At 27.1% G+C, this 18394-nt stretch overlaps 1 protein-coding gene across 1 annotated transcript in view; it reads right to left on the bottom strand.

Annotated features, from left to right (window-relative positions):
* Positions 1–6079: 6079 nt before the first annotated feature.
* LOC130670649 (netrin-1-like) overlaps positions 6080–18394 on the bottom strand; it is a 103562-nt gene continuing 91247 nt past the window's right edge. The window contains exons 5-7 of the mRNA XM_057474099.1: positions 11208–11276; positions 8368–8572; positions 6080–6542 (exon numbers count right to left, since the gene is read on the bottom strand). Coding sequence (XP_057330082.1) covers positions 6398–6542; positions 8368–8572; positions 11208–11276 — 419 coding nt within the window. The 3' untranslated portion in view covers positions 6080–6397. The remainder of the gene's footprint in view (positions 6543–8367; positions 8573–11207; positions 11277–18394) is intronic.

Below are 18394 nucleotides of genomic sequence, written 5' to 3'. Positions count from 1 at the left end.
TCCAAACATGTAGAAGTCATCGATTCTCAATTAAAAGTGATTGCTGCAAAGACGATAATAATTTTTAAAATAGAGCCAAAAAACATTTAATCTGTGTTCTATTTGTCGAACTACGTTAAATTAGTGTTAGGATTATATACTTTTATTATTAATATTAACATTAATATTAAATAATTTATTTAATCGCTTTGATTTTTTATAGTTAAAGATCTGAATTTAAAATCTTAAGTACTTGATTATGTAGGACTAGTCACCTAATGTATCTTAAATCAAGTTCTATTTATTATTTTGCAGTCCAATCCATTTATATTTACCGGTTAATTATTATTTAATTATTCAGGTAAAAGTCTAGAAGATTTCGAGCGAAAAAATATTCTTAGAGCATCAAAAATTCAGTTTTTAAAATTTAACTCGCCCAGTTGCTAATAAATATAAAAGAGAGGGAAATTTAAATGTTTAAAAAAGTTTGAAAGTAAAAAAGTAACAAATAGATTTTTTTATTTAGTGGAAAAAATTAAATTACTTGCAAAAAAATATATATGAGTATATATTTATTTATTCATATTAAAAATATGTAAAATCGTATTTAAATTAAACTGTAGTGAGTTTTTAATTTAAAAACTGACGTAACTCTAAAATATTTTGCCGTAAGATGGATGAAGTTCAAAAAATGGAGTAGACAGAGAAAATTAAAAGTCGTATTTGAATTATGTAAAATCAGACGTTAATTAAAAGTTAATTAACTAAAAATGTGTTTTATAATTAACATTAATATATTTTCTGGTTTCATTCTACTGTCTTATGCTGTAAGATGGATAATGAAGTTTAAAAATCGTAGTATTCAAATGAATGAATTTGGTAACGTTCTTGTTATCAGATCAGATTCAAAATATTTGAATTTTCTATCTTTTATTTTTAAATTTAATTATAAAAAATTATTTGATAAATCGCGAGTCAAGTGAGTGTTAAAAAAAAGTTGTAGTTTGAGAAAAGCTCAAGACTTTTACCGAAATAACTTAAATTTTTCTATTTATTTGAAAAGTATGTTTTTAAATAACGAGTGAAGAATACAGAACGTTGAGTAAAATGCATGATTTAAATTAACGTAAATAAGATTTTTTTAAAATTTAATTAATTGTGTATTAATAAGTATAATATTTTATAAAATTTATAAAAAAGAAAAATGATTAAAATTCACCGCTAAAAAATAATTTATTAAATGTCTGTACTTTTATTTTGTTTAGTTGCTATTATTTATTAATTATATCAATTAAGTATTAAATTAATTTTTTTAAATAATATGTGCTCTCGACGCGATATCTACGCATTTATAACCGTATGTGCGCCTGAGAGCTTTAAGGCCTAGTGTTTGTGTCTTAAAAAAATATATCATTTTTTTTTATTTAAGTATTAAAAATGCATTTTCAGTAGCTTATGTGTCCAAACAATAAATAAATATGTAAAGCTAAAAACAAACTTATCATTTAATAATTTAATTATTATAATACATAATAAATATAATAAAATAAATAAATAAAAAGTGATACTTCGCTAAAAATGTATTTTTTTTTATTCAATTAAACGACTAACAGAAATCGTCCATAAAATTTATGTTAATGGCGGCAACCGTCCTGAGAAAAAAAATTTTAATTAATCACATTTTTATTTGTCTGTGCAATTTAATTTTCTTTTATTTTTAAATGTAGATTAACTATATTTATATTTTATACGCAGTGCATTTAAATATTTATTAATTATTAAATATTGTAGCAGGTATTCTGGCTCTCAGGTGCAAAGAAAATAAAAATTGTTACTCGATCTGATTTGTATAAGCTTTGGTTTACAATAAATACATTTTAACTTGTACAAAAAATATCTAAATAAAAATCTATTTTTTTTCCACATTAATTTTAAATTTTAATTACTCGTTAAGGGTCCAAAGGTTGTCATCAATCCGAGCTTCTCAATATTCGGAACATAGGGAGCAGTCTGGGCGGGATTTTATTTACGTTTAATTTTTAAATATTTCCTATTTCGCGCTAAAAACTTTCATAAATTTATTTGATGTGAAATTTGAATACAAATTAAAAATATAATGAAGGTGAGTTGTGATTTCTCATGCCGATGGTTAAAAAAAAATTCCTCTGACTTCTGAAAAAAATTCATTGGTATTTAAATATTAAGGACTTTAAATAAAAGACAAAATTGTCATATTAATTTGTATATTAATATCTAATCACATTTATTACACCACAATACACATCGTTATACACTTTATATTTAAATAATTTAAAGTTAACACCATAAATTGGTAAACTGTAAGCGATTTTTTATTTTTTTTATCAATAGACATTAATTACTTATTTATTAATTAATTAATTAATTATAATTATTGTTTTTTATAAATTATAATCCGGAGGTATAAATAGCACACTTGTCACAGAACCAGATATTTAAACTAATTGACAAATATTTCTAATGATTTTATTTCAAATATTTTTCTGTCCGCGATAATTTGAATTCAAGCGTTTAAATTTTATTTTCGGGTACACGCTCCAGGTGAACGTAATAACTCTACTTTAAAATAATAATTACTCAGTTAATTAATATATATTTTGTCTCATTACCGTTACATATGTTTTAATATTCCATATGCGATTATTTAAATATTTATTATTTATTCTAATCTATCTTAAATTATAATTATTAATATTAATCTATACATGGTTGCGACAACAAGAACTCTTGAAGCTTAATAAATTTTTTTTAAACATTTTTCAATATTTTAAAATTTTAAATTCTCAAGTATTTTATAATTCGTTGATACAGTTCATTAAATAAATAAATATGTATTTAAAATAAAAAAATGATTATTTTACTTTTATTTAAACTTTCAAATTAATTAAACTTCGGTGAGTCTATTGTCATCTATTATTTAATTGTCTCTAAATACTGTACAATAGTAATTTTAATAAAATACAGAAATGTATAAAAAGAAATATTGTAATAATACATTTATCTATTTATTTATTTATTTATTAGTTAATTAATTAATTAATAAATTTATTAATAATTATTTAAAAACATGCAGATACTTGGATCAATATTATGGCAGTGGATTAAACATTAAGCTGCCGACAAATTAAAATAATTTTAAATATTTATTATTAAATATTCCATTAATAATATTCTTATTATTACTGGCGTTTATATTTTTATTTTTAAATTTCTATTTAAGTATTTTGATATACAGTCTAAAAAAAGCTTTGATAATTTATGATACTGAAGTTAGTCGACGTCTGATGATTTTTTAATTCTTTTAAAAACGATAAATTATAAAAAAAAAAAATATTTGAAAAAATTGCACTTGTAGTCTTTTTAATTTTCTGCATGTGCATATTTTTGTTTTTATTTATTTTTTAAATTAAATTGTTGATAAGAAAATTCAAAAATTGTCAATCGTCTGCTAACTTCAGGATCATTGATAATTTTAGTTTTTTTTTATTAAATGTACAAATAAGATCTACAATTATTTGTTATGGTATCGAATGTAAATAAATAAATAATTAATGTAAAATTAATTTAAAAATATAACTAATTATTAAGGATGTTGATGAGTGATAAGCTTCGAGTATAAAATTTTAGCAAAAGCTATATCAGTTTTTTAAATTAATTTGTATATATTTTTTTTTTTAATTAAACATTTGAACAGGAAGTTAATAAATATTTATTTTATAACTACAAATGCATTTAGAAATTATTTTATTATGATTAAATATAAAATTTTCTAATTGGCAGTTTAAATTGCAGCGCGCATGCGCGATTGTTTCCCGCTCTCAGTTACTGCGCATGAGCGCGACGCCATTTTCATTGTCGCAGCTACAGTTGGAGGCAACGGTCGCAGTGAGTTAATTTTAGTTTTTTTGGGGTAATTAACGATAAATAAATTCAAAATTTTTAATAAATCGTTGATTAATAGCTTGTAGATTAATAATTTATATAAATTTTTGAGTGACGAAGTTTAAATTCGTGGAATTATTATTTTCAATTGTGGCGTCATGGCGTTCTCGGTGCTCGCGGTTGTAAAATATTAATAATTAATTATTTTTAAAGATTGTCGGGTAAATATTTGTGCTTAAAATAGTGAGAAATGATTTTATTAATTAGTTTTTTTTTAAGTCGTGGTGTAATAAGTGATTGTGTGCTAAAATTATTTTTTTTTGGTGTCGGGAATTTTTTTTAATTTTTTTCGGGTAAAAAAAAAAAATTAGTTTATTTCTGATATTAAATTGTGTTCGTGTGCTAAGTTGTGTCGTGTAGTGAAGTGGTGTAGTGATGTAGTGAAGTGAAGTTGTGTAGTGATGTAGTGTAGTGATGTAGTGAAGTGAGTGCTGTGATTTAGAGTCGGAGATGGTCTCGACCCAGGTCCTGGTTCAAAAATGTCTGTAATTTTTTTTTTTGTCGTCATAAAACAATTGAATTATTTTCTCAAGACCAACTGGTAGTCACGTTCTCGAACCTTAATCACGAAAATCTCAAGACATCTCCGGTGAGTAAAAAAATTTTTTTGAATTTTTTAATATCACGGAAATTATTTATCAATTATCAAAAATTTAATTGATTTCAAAAATATATTTTATTCAAATATAAAAATTTGAAATTTTATCCCGCTCTTGGCAGTGACGCCGCATTCACTGTAAGTAATTTCTAAATGCATTCATAGATGTCGCACCATGGTATCGAAATAATTTTCAAATTTACCGCGCATTTATTTTTCTTTGTTTCAATATAAAGGTAAAAGACCCAATTATTCAAATTACAAGATATGACATATAATTTATTTATTAAATTTATTACTAACAATACATTTTTCCAATAAATTTTCTCATTTTAAATTTCTTCTAAAATCAATCGTTTGTACTTTTAATAAATACAAAGTAAATAAATATATAATATCTAGTATGTAGCAATAACTGGCGCCATAAAATCTCTATGGAATTTCCAGTTTTCACTTCAATTACAAAATAAATTTTTTTTTATTACGGTGTTGGAAAAAAATTAAGTGAAATGATTTACAAAATAATGGGCCACTAATTGGTGGTCTGTAAATAATTGGGTCTTTCGCCTCATTTTATTTATATTTTTAAAATGTAAACCCATTAGCAGTACTTAAGAAATTTAATCACGAGTAAACTAATGTTTCGCACATAACGTCGATCTTATGGAGTTCGTAACAACTATTACGGCTTAACACGCAAGAATAAATACTCAGAGCATTACTGTAACCCATCACCTTTTATTTACGTCCACAAATAAATAAATTCTTCATGCACATGCACATTCGCTGGGCAATTTGACTTTGATGATAACCGCGGTTAAATATTCGTCTTGAACCATTCCGTTGCTCTGCTCAACTTTTTATTTTTATTCTTCTTCATTTACTCTACTTATTCTTCTTTCTCTGTACTCTACACTTAAATATATACGTATCTCTTCCTCTTTAATCTCAATACAATTAAAACTTGTCTTTAAATTCATACAACTCTTCCCTCATACTCATATTTATCTCACTTGCGTGCTCACTTTACAAAAATTTTATTTTTTTTACTCGTGAATAATAAAATTTTTTTAAGAACACAGAAAAAAAATTTCTTGGCGCGAAAAAAATTTTGCGCTATGAATTTAAATCAAAAATTTTATGATTCAGAAGTTAGCCGACGTCGAAAATTTTTTGGATTTTCTTCAAACCAATAAATTATAAAAAAAAAAATATTTAAAAAAATTGCACTTGTAAAATTTTTAATTTTCTACACGTGCATTTTTTTTTTTTTTTTTTTTTGGTAATTGATTTGTTGAAAAACAATCCGAAAATTAGAAAAAATTTCTCGGCGCGAGAAATTTTCTTTCGCCTTAAAAAATTTTTTCTGTGTACAAAAATTTTTTGCTAATAATTTAAAAAATACCAACGGTGCTCATTAATTGATTAATTAATTAATTAATTTTTTATTAAAAATTAATTATCATACAAAAAATTTTTATTAAAATTTAGTCTTCAATATTTGTTCATAATTATAATAATATTAAAAGAAAAAAAAAGCAGTACAATTATTTATCGACTAGATATTATCGATATTTATCGACGCATAATTAAATTATAAAACTTTTTATTATTCTTAATTTAATAACTTATAACCTAGATTATCGTATATATAATTTAGATATGTACGAAGAGGGTTAAAAAAAAAATCAAAAAATATAAATCCGAGAGTTAAAAATAAAATTTTGATTGGAAGAATTTAAATTCCAAGATATCGTTAAATAAATTATAATTATTAATTATAAATTAAAGTTTTAACGATTAGCTGCGGTCGTAATCGATTTTTTTTTATAAAATAATTTAATTACATGCTCGTGATCTGCGTTGAAATCGACGCATTCGGCGGTGCCACTCATCTCGCCATTCAATAACGATTGATTTTGGCGTTACCGTTAGTCCGTTTTTGCCGACTCCGTCTTGTTCTTGTCCTAAAAATAAGTAAGACCTGCAAAAAAAAAAAAAATAATAAATAAGTATAATAAATTAAACAAATAAATATTAAAAACTTTCTCATATTTATGTACCAGCAAAAAACGCAATGAAAAATTAATCCGCGGGGAAAAAAAAAGGTAATAAATGAAAGTAAAAAAAATTATATATGACAAAGATATAAAAAAATATATGAAGATAAAATAATAATAATAATAATAAAGAAATGTAGGAGTGTTGCTGACATGAAGCGCAATGTGATCTCGAGGGGGTTGAACATAAAGACTGAATATTTGTGACAGTATGAGAGAGGTTGCGTTACACCTCGGATATAATATAATCTTGTGTGTCGTTTTGTAGTTTCTCTTATATGTATTATTATTACATGTTCTTATATCATATACATATAAATGTACGAATGTTTGTGGTAAAGTTTATAGCGAATATGCACTACCGGACTCGTCTCGACGTCATACCCGCCGTGAATTTGCGTGTAATGACACGCAAGAGAGTTTGTCTGGTTGGTAATGTAACTTACGGTACACGTATATGCATACGAATATATTTATTATTATTATATTTGGTATGTATGGTACTGGGTTACATTATTATAACACTATTCACGGCAACAAATTGCTTATGAATAAATTTGTAAGTTATAATTACGCGAATAATTAATTATATTTGTTTACCTCACTATGGTTATACAAATTACTCAGCTAATTTAATTTAATTTTTGATGACTTTTTTTAAATTGTAACTCTTGAATACTTAATAATTTACAAAATTATTTTATTTTCATTTATTTTTTTAGAATTATTTAAATATGATAGCTAATTTAGTTTAATAAATTCTTGCAGTGCAAAATAGTAGGGGAGGGAAGGAAGGGCAAAAGGGGGTACTTAAGGAAATACCAAGTTTTCGAGGACTCACATACGCTAAATCTTTTTTTTTTTAATGATATTCAAAGTAAATAGAAGAAATTTTCAGTTACCGTTGAAAAAAAAATTTTTCATATTTGCGGGCAAAGTAGGGTACCCCCCAAAAAAGGTAAAAAAAAAAAATTTCTGGATTTTAAACGAATTTGATTTAGTTGAATTTTTTGTAAGTAATTTACATGAAGAAAAATTATATTTTATATGTTTATTGGATACAAAGAAGAAAAACAATTTTTAATAGTTTTTATCTTAAAACAAACGTCATTAATATTTTTCAACTGACAATTGATTTTTGAAAAAGTTTACCAAAAAAAATTCAAAGTAACGCTTAATTATATTTACAGAAGTGATTTTCGAATGTTTAAAAACCATTTAAAATATAAAATTTTTTTTTATAAAATTTTGGGGGTACCCCGTTTTGTCTACCCTACCCCCTTTTGCCCCCCTTTCCCTATATTATGCATCTAGGGAGGAAAGTAAAAATGAAAATTAAAGAAATTGAATTTACAATTTCAGATTAAAGACTAGAACTTTTTTGAGTTTTTAAGTAACGGGAACGCATCAATTTAGTAATTTTTTTTTTTTTACAATTACCTTCACTTAAAGAAATGAATTTTCATATAAAAAAAGTGTTGGGTTTAAATTTCTTATAATAAAAAAAATTATTAAACTAGTGTTCTATTTATAAAAGCAGTTTTTCGTAGGCCAGGAAAATAATTCTCATATGTAGTATAACTTTATTGCCAATTTGTAATAAAAGCATTTCTTCAAACTTTTTTTCCAGTATGTAGTGAGAGAAACTAGATACTTTCTTTAAATTTGATTAGCAAAGAAGGAAGAGATGAGTTCGATCCAAAAGTTTCATAGTATAGAATATTGTAATGTAGAAAAAAAAAGGCTTACTTATTTGGCTTTATTTTGGGGCATCTGCAAGCAAGATCCTCATTGTGTACGTAGAGTGGAATAGGGCCGCGTTTAATCTTGGAATCCTCGTTTCGTTTGTAGATCAAATCAACATTTAGTGTGAATCTGGCAAAGGAATTGCCTGTAGCACCACCACTTGATACCTCATTACTCTTGTATCTTCCGGTAACTCTACCGAGAATAGCTGAAACACATCAATAAACACCATAAATTCTTCTTGCTTACAAATAAATTCAATCTAAATAATTCCCGCATTCTGTGCTTCCATTTCTGTACCGCGAAAAAAATAAATAAATTCTACTAAGTAAACATTTTTCTGACTCAAGCTTGAAAATTGCCTGAATTTATATTTTTGGCGATGAAAATTTTCTTGTAAGCTTCATATTAAGCAAATAAAAAATACGCTAAAGTACTTTTTTCTCTCAGTGCACTTTAATATTTTTTTTTTACATCAAATACTAAATTTATCAACATTTTTATCTCCTCTATTTTTGTTACCGAGCCGAAAAATTATTTTCACTTGAAATAAATGTCTTATTAATTCTAAAATATCAAAGCTATACATCAATACTGATACTAAATACATAATAATTGGTGGCAAAGGCATTTATTTAAATAAATTAAATTTAAAATCTATTATTAATCCTCGTAGAGCTAAAATTCATCGTATTAATCGCAATAAATAACGCCGGTTAAACATTTTAAATAAATGTCTGTTAAGGCAAATGGTGCGATTAGTTACGCCCTCAATAGACGTACATACGTATAAAAATATCTACCGTACAATTATAAACAACTCTGCAGTATACTACTCTGGTGGGTACAGTAGTCTAGTCTACATTATACACAACTAAACACTGGACTACATACCATAGATCTGTAAAGTATCATGTTGTGAATTTAGTACGAGTAATACTCGACGAAATTCGGCGTTACTCCCAAATATATATGTTCATATATGTACTAGGTTTCATGCAAAAGGTATTACATGACAAAATCTATTCCTACTATCGACTATTCCTGCACACAACAGTAATCTAAACTATTACTATTATTATCGCTATTAAAATGAAATACAAGATCGCAAGGGGTTTGTCCTAGAGCTTTGATATGACGTGATGTGACGGTAAAAAATAAAATTCGGGACATAGAATAAATATTATGTACCTGAAGATCGGAACGTTTTTCCTGAAACGAAAATTAAAAAATCGAAATGAAAAGTAAAAAAAATCAACTGGATCTAGATTTCTGAAATGTTTCGCACGTCAGCTGAAATTGTAGCCTACCCCATTTACTTTTTAAGTAAAATTAGGGGAAGGGGGGGCAAAACGGGATAGGCCGGCAAAATGGGATACCCTAAAAATTTCGTCAAAATTTTTTTTTCTCGAAAAACTTTCGAAAATGGTCAAAAATGACATCTAGTATCATTTTACACTATTAAAAGCTAAAAAAAAACATTTTTATATTTTTTGCGAAAAGTATAAATGAAAAAAATGTACAAATTTTATCGTACTACAAATTTATTTTCATGAAGTATCACAAATTAAGAAATTTATTTCTTTAATTAACTCAAGAACAATAACAACAATAATACTAATAAAAACTCTAAAACTGTAACATTGGTAATCATCATAATTTTAACTGTTACATTGTAACTTTCATAATTTTTTAATATTTTATAACTTTAGTGCTATAATATCACATTATTAACAGTTATGTTAATTTTCTAATATTCAATATTTAATTATTTCTCTTATAAAAATAATTTCTTTGGAATGGAAACTAACTAACATTATTTTTAACATAAGTATTAAAATTTATAATAAATAACGATATAAAATTGATTCATCGTTAATAAAAGATAAATCTCTAAAATTATTCACAATAATCACAGATAAATTGAGTATCGTCGTCCGAAACACGTAAATTTTATTACTTACATCAATTTAGAAAGACATTATTACATCAATTTTATTCACTTGAAAAAAAAAAAAAAATTTACTTTTTTTTGGGGTATCCCATTTTGCCCGCAGAAAATAAAAATTTTTTTTTTGATGGCAGTCTAAAATTTGTTATATTTATTTCAAATAGAATCAAAATGAAGCCAATTTACGATATTTATGTTCCTAAAAACTAAATTTTTCGTTAAGTATCCCGTTTTGCCCCCCCTTCCCCTATATGAATTTTTTTCATTTTCGTTGCACCAAAAACGTTCCGATCTTCAGGTACATTAAATATTTGTATTTAAAAAATGAAGTTTGTCGTTGATAAAAATTTTTATCGTTGATATTGAGCAGTTGACATAATAAGTAATGTAACAAGTACTGTTGAGTGTCACGAAACACGAATGACATGAGTGTTAGTAGATATAGTAAGTACGGGTAGGACACACGATAGATATATAGTATAACAGAAAACAAGAGTAGAGTCACATCACTTGTCTGTGTTATGCACATCGTCCCCTTGGTGGTTTAGTGTCCCCGGCGAAAGACTCAAAAGCGTGCCGTTCTATTATTGAAGCACCACGTCGGGCTCTTTTCATTTCATTTTTTTTTTTTTTTTTTATTATTTCTACCCATAGTCCACGCGGTTAAATCCCTCTGCGACAAGCTCTCGGGTACTCGGGTCAACCACGCGGGATTCTCTACTACTACAAGCTTTTTTGGCCTATGGACTTTTATAAATATATAGATATACATATATATGTATCTATAAAGTATGTCTTTACTTCTTTATGTACTTAGTATTATTTATTTATTTATTCAAGTATTTATATAGTTTTATGGTATGAATATTTTATATTTAGAAAATACTCTTACCGTAATCTCTCTTGCAATATTTATTTAGATTTAGTCTTCGTGTTGTTGATGGGCATTTTCCGCAACGTTCTGCAAAAAAAAAAAATATTTATTAATATTATTAAATAATAATAATATAAAATTAATTAATTAGTGATGGTGGTAGAGGTGGTAACTTGATAAAGTAGCTGTTAGAATTAAGATTGTCAAAATATTTAAAAAGATTGATCAATTAGCGGTAGATTGACGTACACAGGAGACAGTTGGACTAACGTCGGGTGGACTTGTACATCGAATCGCCGACGTAGGCTGCTCTGTGTTCGCTCGCGAGACGGATAACGCATTGCACGGGGAATTAATCGGGCTGACGGGCGAGTGTGTGGGTCATGTGCACATGAGTAACACTGGGTACTGAGTGTGAGAGAATATGTGTACATGTGTATAATCTGGATGTGAGGGAATAGGTAAATGTGGATGTTAGAGTCACGTTGGAGATATATGTGCTTAGAGTAATGGATGGACAGATATAGTTGGGTAATAATGGTGGCTGATGTCAAGTTGAGACGAGGTACATTCAAGTGGTAATGCTTCTACACCTGCTCCTTGTCTCGGGATTTATATATCTCGAGACAATGGAAAACAAATTAAACTTCAGGCTAAAGCATTTTTTAATTAATTCATTGTTATTTATTTGTTGTTTTCTGTGTTAATTGTATATATATAAATTTAATTTCGTATTTAATTTTGTTTTTAAATTCGATGGAAAAATTCAATCAATTAATTTTGATGGCTAAATTTAATTGGTTAATTTGGTAAAAATTATTATTAAATTGGGTAGAAAAATTTATAAAATTAATTTTAATAGTGAAATGAAATGAAATAATTTTTTTTTAAATTATTTTTACCAGAATAATTTATTCGTTTAAATAACAAGATTTAGCTGGAAGCTCTTGAGTTAAATTAAGTATAAATTTTACGAGGTATTTCGTGTGAAAATTTTCACATTTAACTTAACTTCTCACCGCCTTAAAATTTTTATTCTATTTCTCAGTATCTTTTTTTTCTTTATATTTTTTATTAATTTTTTTTCCTTCACCGCGAATTTCAATATTTTTCCGTCATGTAAAGAGGTGCATGTACTATAAGGGCGAGTGAAAATGAAAATGTGGGGTGTGAGGTGACGGAATGAAAGGAGTGAGAAGTAAAGAAACAAAAAGAAAAAAAAAACAAGAAAGAAAGGAAGGAGAAAAAGAAGAAGAAAAGAAGGGTGGTAGTATATAAAAAAGCGTAGATCTACCCTACGTTAGTGAAGTGAGTCCTCGAGGTCCTGGCTAAGGACTTTGCGTACACTCCCAACTCCCAAGATATATGCGGGGGTGGCTACCCCTAAATTTTTATTTTTTTGCCAACTACTCATCGCTAAAAAAAATTAAAATAAAAAATAATAAATGCGAGCCGAAAAATGTTTTTATCGTGTGGGGGTTCGTTATTTACACGTCAAGTCCCAGCGATTCGCTGGGGTATTAAATTGCAAAAGCCACCCTCTAAATATAAGTATAAAGAGGATATAATAGAATATTTAATTTGATGTGGATAATATATATACATATATATATTTTTTTATTTTTATATAAAAGTGGATTAATTGAAATTTTAGTAACTTGTTTGGGCGGGGGTGATTTATCATTTAGAGTGAAGCGTAAAAAAGAAACATGAGATTTGTCGAGGGTTTAGAATGTCTGGAATTTTCCATCTGGTTCTCGGTTGAGGTTATTTCCAAGGTGAATCGAGAGAAAATCGGAATTTTATTACCGTTACCACAGTCCATTAAATCTAGATTACACGACGTCGTATCCTGGAACGATATCTTTCGTAACTCTCTAAGCTAAAATGGAATGAACCAGGGGCATAAGGGTGGGAGAAAATAAAGGCATTTTAACAGGGGTGCACAAGAATTACGATCATGTCGAGAAAACATTTTCTTATATATTTTTTCTAAACGACCACATACGAAAATTTACTTACAGCTACTCGTGTATTTTTTTTCTTTTAGTAAAAAAAAATTTTTTCTTTAACGTCAACCCTCTGACGGAATTTTTTTTATGTTGAAATTGCAAAATATTTTTTTTTAATGGCTTGTGAAATTTTTTGATTAAAATTTTTGTGATATATTTTAAATTGAAATTGCGGATCAAAATTATTGAAATTCTTCGGAGAACTTCCGGAAAATTCCATTATATAATAATTTTTAAAAAATTTTTAAGATTAGTTTGTTTATCAAAAGAAAAAATGCGCGAATAATTCAAAATTACGAATTATTCGTTTGAAATCGGATTTTCAATCAAATAATTCGAAATTTAAAATAATTTATTCTGGATATCGGCAAATAGTGAAGTGTAGAGTAGAATAGTCCGATATTTAGTGAAATTTCAAAAAAAATCAATAAATTGTTAATAAAAAATTTTTTCAATTAAAAATAAAACAAAGGAGTCCGTTCGCTATAATCCACTTGAAAATATTCAATAGATTTTCGCACATTGAATTAAAAGTATTTAATTTAAAAAAAAAAATTCCTTTGAGTCGATTGATAATTTTATTTGTGACAAAAAATTTATTTATCGCAAAAAAACGACTGAGTGAATTAAACTTGGATTTAACCCAACCAAATAGTATTTAAGTCAGCGAAAATTGATTTCAGTTAACCCGATTTTATTTATTGCAAATAAATTTTTCTGATAATCTTAACTCGACTCAATTGATTTATTGGTTATAAAAAAAAATCTTTTTGGGGCAAAAAATAAATTTCGTATCACAACATTGACAAAAATATGGAAACATTTTATCAGTATTTGCTAGTAGTTTATTTAAAAATAATTATCCAATTAAAAGTACTAACGAATAAATGAAATTATTTGTTTGAATCCATTTAAAATATTTATGAATACAAGAAATGAATTAAATAAAATGAATAGCGGTTTTTGAGGTCTGATTACGATAGTAATACACGTCGTTTTCCACATCGACATTTATCCTTTTCACTTGTTCATGTTCTTTCTCGCCTCGTACTCGACATCCGACCGCAGGAAGTGCCGCAGGAGATTGCTCTGAAATCGCTTTACCCTTGTCGTAATTCATCTCCGTGGTCCGATCTCACAAGGTCAGAAATTCGTCTCGACTTGTTTCTTATTCATTTTATTTTTATTTAATCATAATAAAAAATTCTTCATATATATATGTATGAAAAAAAAAATTTTATTCCATAAAGAAACTTGATCATCAGCCATTAAATTTAATTGTCTACATAAACATAATTAGGGATTTATTTTTTTTTCATTTAAAAAAAAAACGAATAATTTAAATTTTATTCATGGAAAGAAAATTATGGCAGCGGTTCCCATAATTTTGTGAAATGTTTTCCTATACCATCATAGGAATTACGACCATAAATTATGGGAGCGGTTCCTATAATTATAGGAATGTTTCCCATAATTATAGGAATAGTTCCTATAATTATGGGAATGATACCCATAACACTATAGGAATGGTTCCTATAATTTATAGGAATACTTTCTATAATATTATGGAAACCATTTCTATAATATTATGGGAATGGTTCCCATATTATCATGAAAAAATTAATTTAAAGAAGTGTGGTAATCACTTGTACAATACACAGAAATATTATTAAACATAAAAACAAAAATTCAAACATTGAAAAAAAAAATCGTATTTGGCAAAAAAACATTAAAATTTTTAACAAGAATTTTTTGTCAGCACAAAACATTCAAGAAAATTTAAATTTTGGGAAATTTCTACACTATTGTGCAAAAAAAAAATTTTATGATATTATAGGGATGGTTCCCATAACATTATGGGAATAGTTCCCATAATATTATAGGAATAGTTCCTATACCAATATGGGAACCATTCCCATAATGGTATGGGAACTATTCTCATACTATTATGGGGATGGTTCCCATAATATATGGGAACCATTTCTATAGTAGTATAGGTACTATTCCCATACCATTATGGGAACCATTCCCATAATGCATAGCAAAACTTCCCATGATTTTTTTTCCGTGTTTTTATTATTAACGAGAGTAAATTTAAATCAATAATATAATAAACTATATAGAGAATATGTTTCAATTCACGGGGGATAACATTCACCGATGCGAAACGAAGTTAATTAGTCTATGGAACACGAGAGCAACCGATTGAGACCAATCGTATTGACAATATTGTTTTGCCGCTTGTATCCTCACTACTATTCAGTTTATATAGTGCCGCGTATTCTATAGAGATCTATCTCTAGTTGTCAAGAGATGGATGCCGCATCCCGTGAGTGCCCACACACATTCTCACCTAGGTATGCATACTACTTTGTGTATGTATATATTTATATAAATAAATAGAAAATACGACACAGATGTACGCAGTGACATTACTTCGATTGGAAAGTTACTTCAAAAATCGTTTGTTCCCAATCTACTGTTATTTCTCAATTCTCATAGTTGGTACACGAACATTAAACATATGTTTCACAAGCATTTACATACCTACACACATATATATGTATTAACGCGAGCTGGGGTTAATGAATACAAAGGACGTCTCGTTAGTTTGGAATTAAATGGATTACACTCTTTGACCTACGTTTTATCAATTCCACATATGTTCCACTCGCTTTTTTTTTTCATTTGTTTTTCTTTTATCAATTTAAATATTTTACAAAGCTCTATTTATTTTATAAACAAGTATTTTTTTATTTTTTCTGTAATTGGAAAGAACAATTTTTATTTTTTGTTTTAATGTAAAATTCAATTATTAATATTCCGTTAAAAAAAAACTTCAAAGGTTTAATTTTTAAAAAATTTTTTTAATTTTGGTGTCGAGTATTACAGCAAAGTCTCGGTTGCAAAAGGATACAATTTTTTCTATACTCAGTATGAATTTAAAAATTTTATACTTCGCGGGTTATTAAATTGAGCTTGAATTTTTTTGAATGCCAGCGTGGGAAAAAAAATTTTAAATTGGTAGTGTACGAAATTTTTTTTTATCTTAGGCAGAATAAATTTCGGGTTAAAAAAAAATTATACAACAACTTTTACCAGAATCACAAATTTTGAGATTTAAATAATTTTTTTTTTTAATGAGCCTTTTTTATGTCTAAGAAGATATCAGATTTTTTATCGTTTAGTATAATAACCATCAAGTAACTCGATATAAACAGAAAAACCACATTTTTTATTAGACTTTATTTTACCGTAAAAGTTTTACAAAGGGCGCAGAGATAGAGGATTTACTGTTTTATCTGTTCAGTTTGCCGGCAGGTTTTCGGGAATTTCGATACGAGCCCAGCCGGAACCAAAGCTGCCACTAACTACAACTACAATCTACTCACACATTCACTCATATATTTATATATATACCATGCCGATAGTGGAATGTTGGATATTTTTATTCGATAACCTGGTCTCTGTGCTTGCTATCACCACCCTCTTTCCCTCACCTCCGAAGCTCTCTTTTCTATCTATACAGCTATACAACTATGCCTATATAAACTCTAGTTCCTCCTCCAGTATACCATCACCTCCACAGGCATCAGGATGCCATGGGGCATCGATTGAATTTCAAACGAAATTCAAATTACGTTTAATTTGGTTAGCCACAGACAAGCGCTGCCTCAGGCTTGCGTACCATTTTCTCTTTCACTCATACTCACTATACACCCTTTTACGTTTACTATTACTATCTATATATATATATATATATAATACACATATATATGTTGCATAATATAGTGTAGTATACATGAACAGAGCCAGAGAGGAATATATGAGATAATATATTGTCGATGAGAGAATCGAAAAAGAGTTAAATCATCAGTGAAAGAGTATATAGCCATCAATGTATATCCTGGTATAACTACACAATACTGTAGAGTTCATTAAAATAACTATGAAATTTAACAAACATACTCTACATACTTGTTTTCCTGTTTGCTATTTGCTGTTGCTCGTTTTTCCAGTTCATACAAAAACATATTCTATTCTATTCTTTTTTTTTTTACCTTCATTTTCCTGTTCTGCTGTTTCTGTACACACTAGTAATGTTAATATCAATTGTCGAGATTCAACGTTTACTAATTAAATTTTAATATTTTTTTTTTAAATTATCATTTATTTATTAATAAATTTTAACGATTTTTTTATTTTTTATTTTATTATTCACGAGTGATAAATTTAAAATAACCAAGTGAACTATATTTCATTTGAATAATTAATTAAAATTAAATTTTTATAAATTATTAAAATTAATATTTGCTATCAATACTAATTATCTAAGTCAACAAAACGTGTATAATTTGTTGATAAATAACTTTCTATATTAATGTACATATAAAATTATAATGATGAGCGAAGTTTACAGAATCGCGTGATTACTTTAACGGTAAATACTTAGTACATGCTTACTACATAGTATCTCTGATAATTTATAAATTACAAGATTGATAGATATATACTTTAAATATATAAGTTGATTTAATCGAAAAAGTTGTATCGTGTTTGATATATAAATATATATGAGAATGTGTTAATATGTGTGGTTTCGTGCTGTTGATTATATATATAATATATCTACATATATTTAATCAAACGTTTGGCTCGTGGTCATTTCCTCAGTATCAACAGACTCATCTATCTTATATTACATTAGGATTTCGTGTCATGCTTCTCTTTCTAGTTACGCCTCATTAAATTATTCGTTTTGTAAATTATAAAAATTATATAAACATTTAATCAACACGCGGCATTATACCGACTACTGAATACAAATTATTAATTATTAAATATTAATCAATTAAATAAATAATCATTTCTTTTTACGGATGCTTTCGTTTACGTTAACGAACAAAAATTTTCGTGACAACATTATTTAATAAATATGCGCGCATCAGTAGTCAAAATGTGTGACTATTCAATACCGTTACCAATTGTGTTATTGTTCATTCTATTGACGGTTATTTTTTTTCGGAATACTGCCGAAGTATAATTGAGCCGGTATTTTAATCCATAAATATCCGTATCGATCTACACAAACTTTAGTCATTTCCACAGTGCCGGCAATTATTGAGCCCTGATATTTAAAAGCCGGACGTCGTCTTAAAAAATTTTTAATTCGAGAATGAAATTTTGAAACTT

This window comes from Microplitis mediator, chromosome 6 (assembly GCF_029852145.1).
Source record: "Microplitis mediator isolate UGA2020A chromosome 6, iyMicMedi2.1, whole genome shotgun sequence".
Classification (NCBI taxonomy): Eukaryota; Metazoa; Arthropoda; class Insecta; order Hymenoptera; family Braconidae; genus Microplitis; species Microplitis mediator.
Note: the sequence above shows the minus strand (reverse complement) of the source record. Positions and strands in the feature narration are given on the sequence as shown.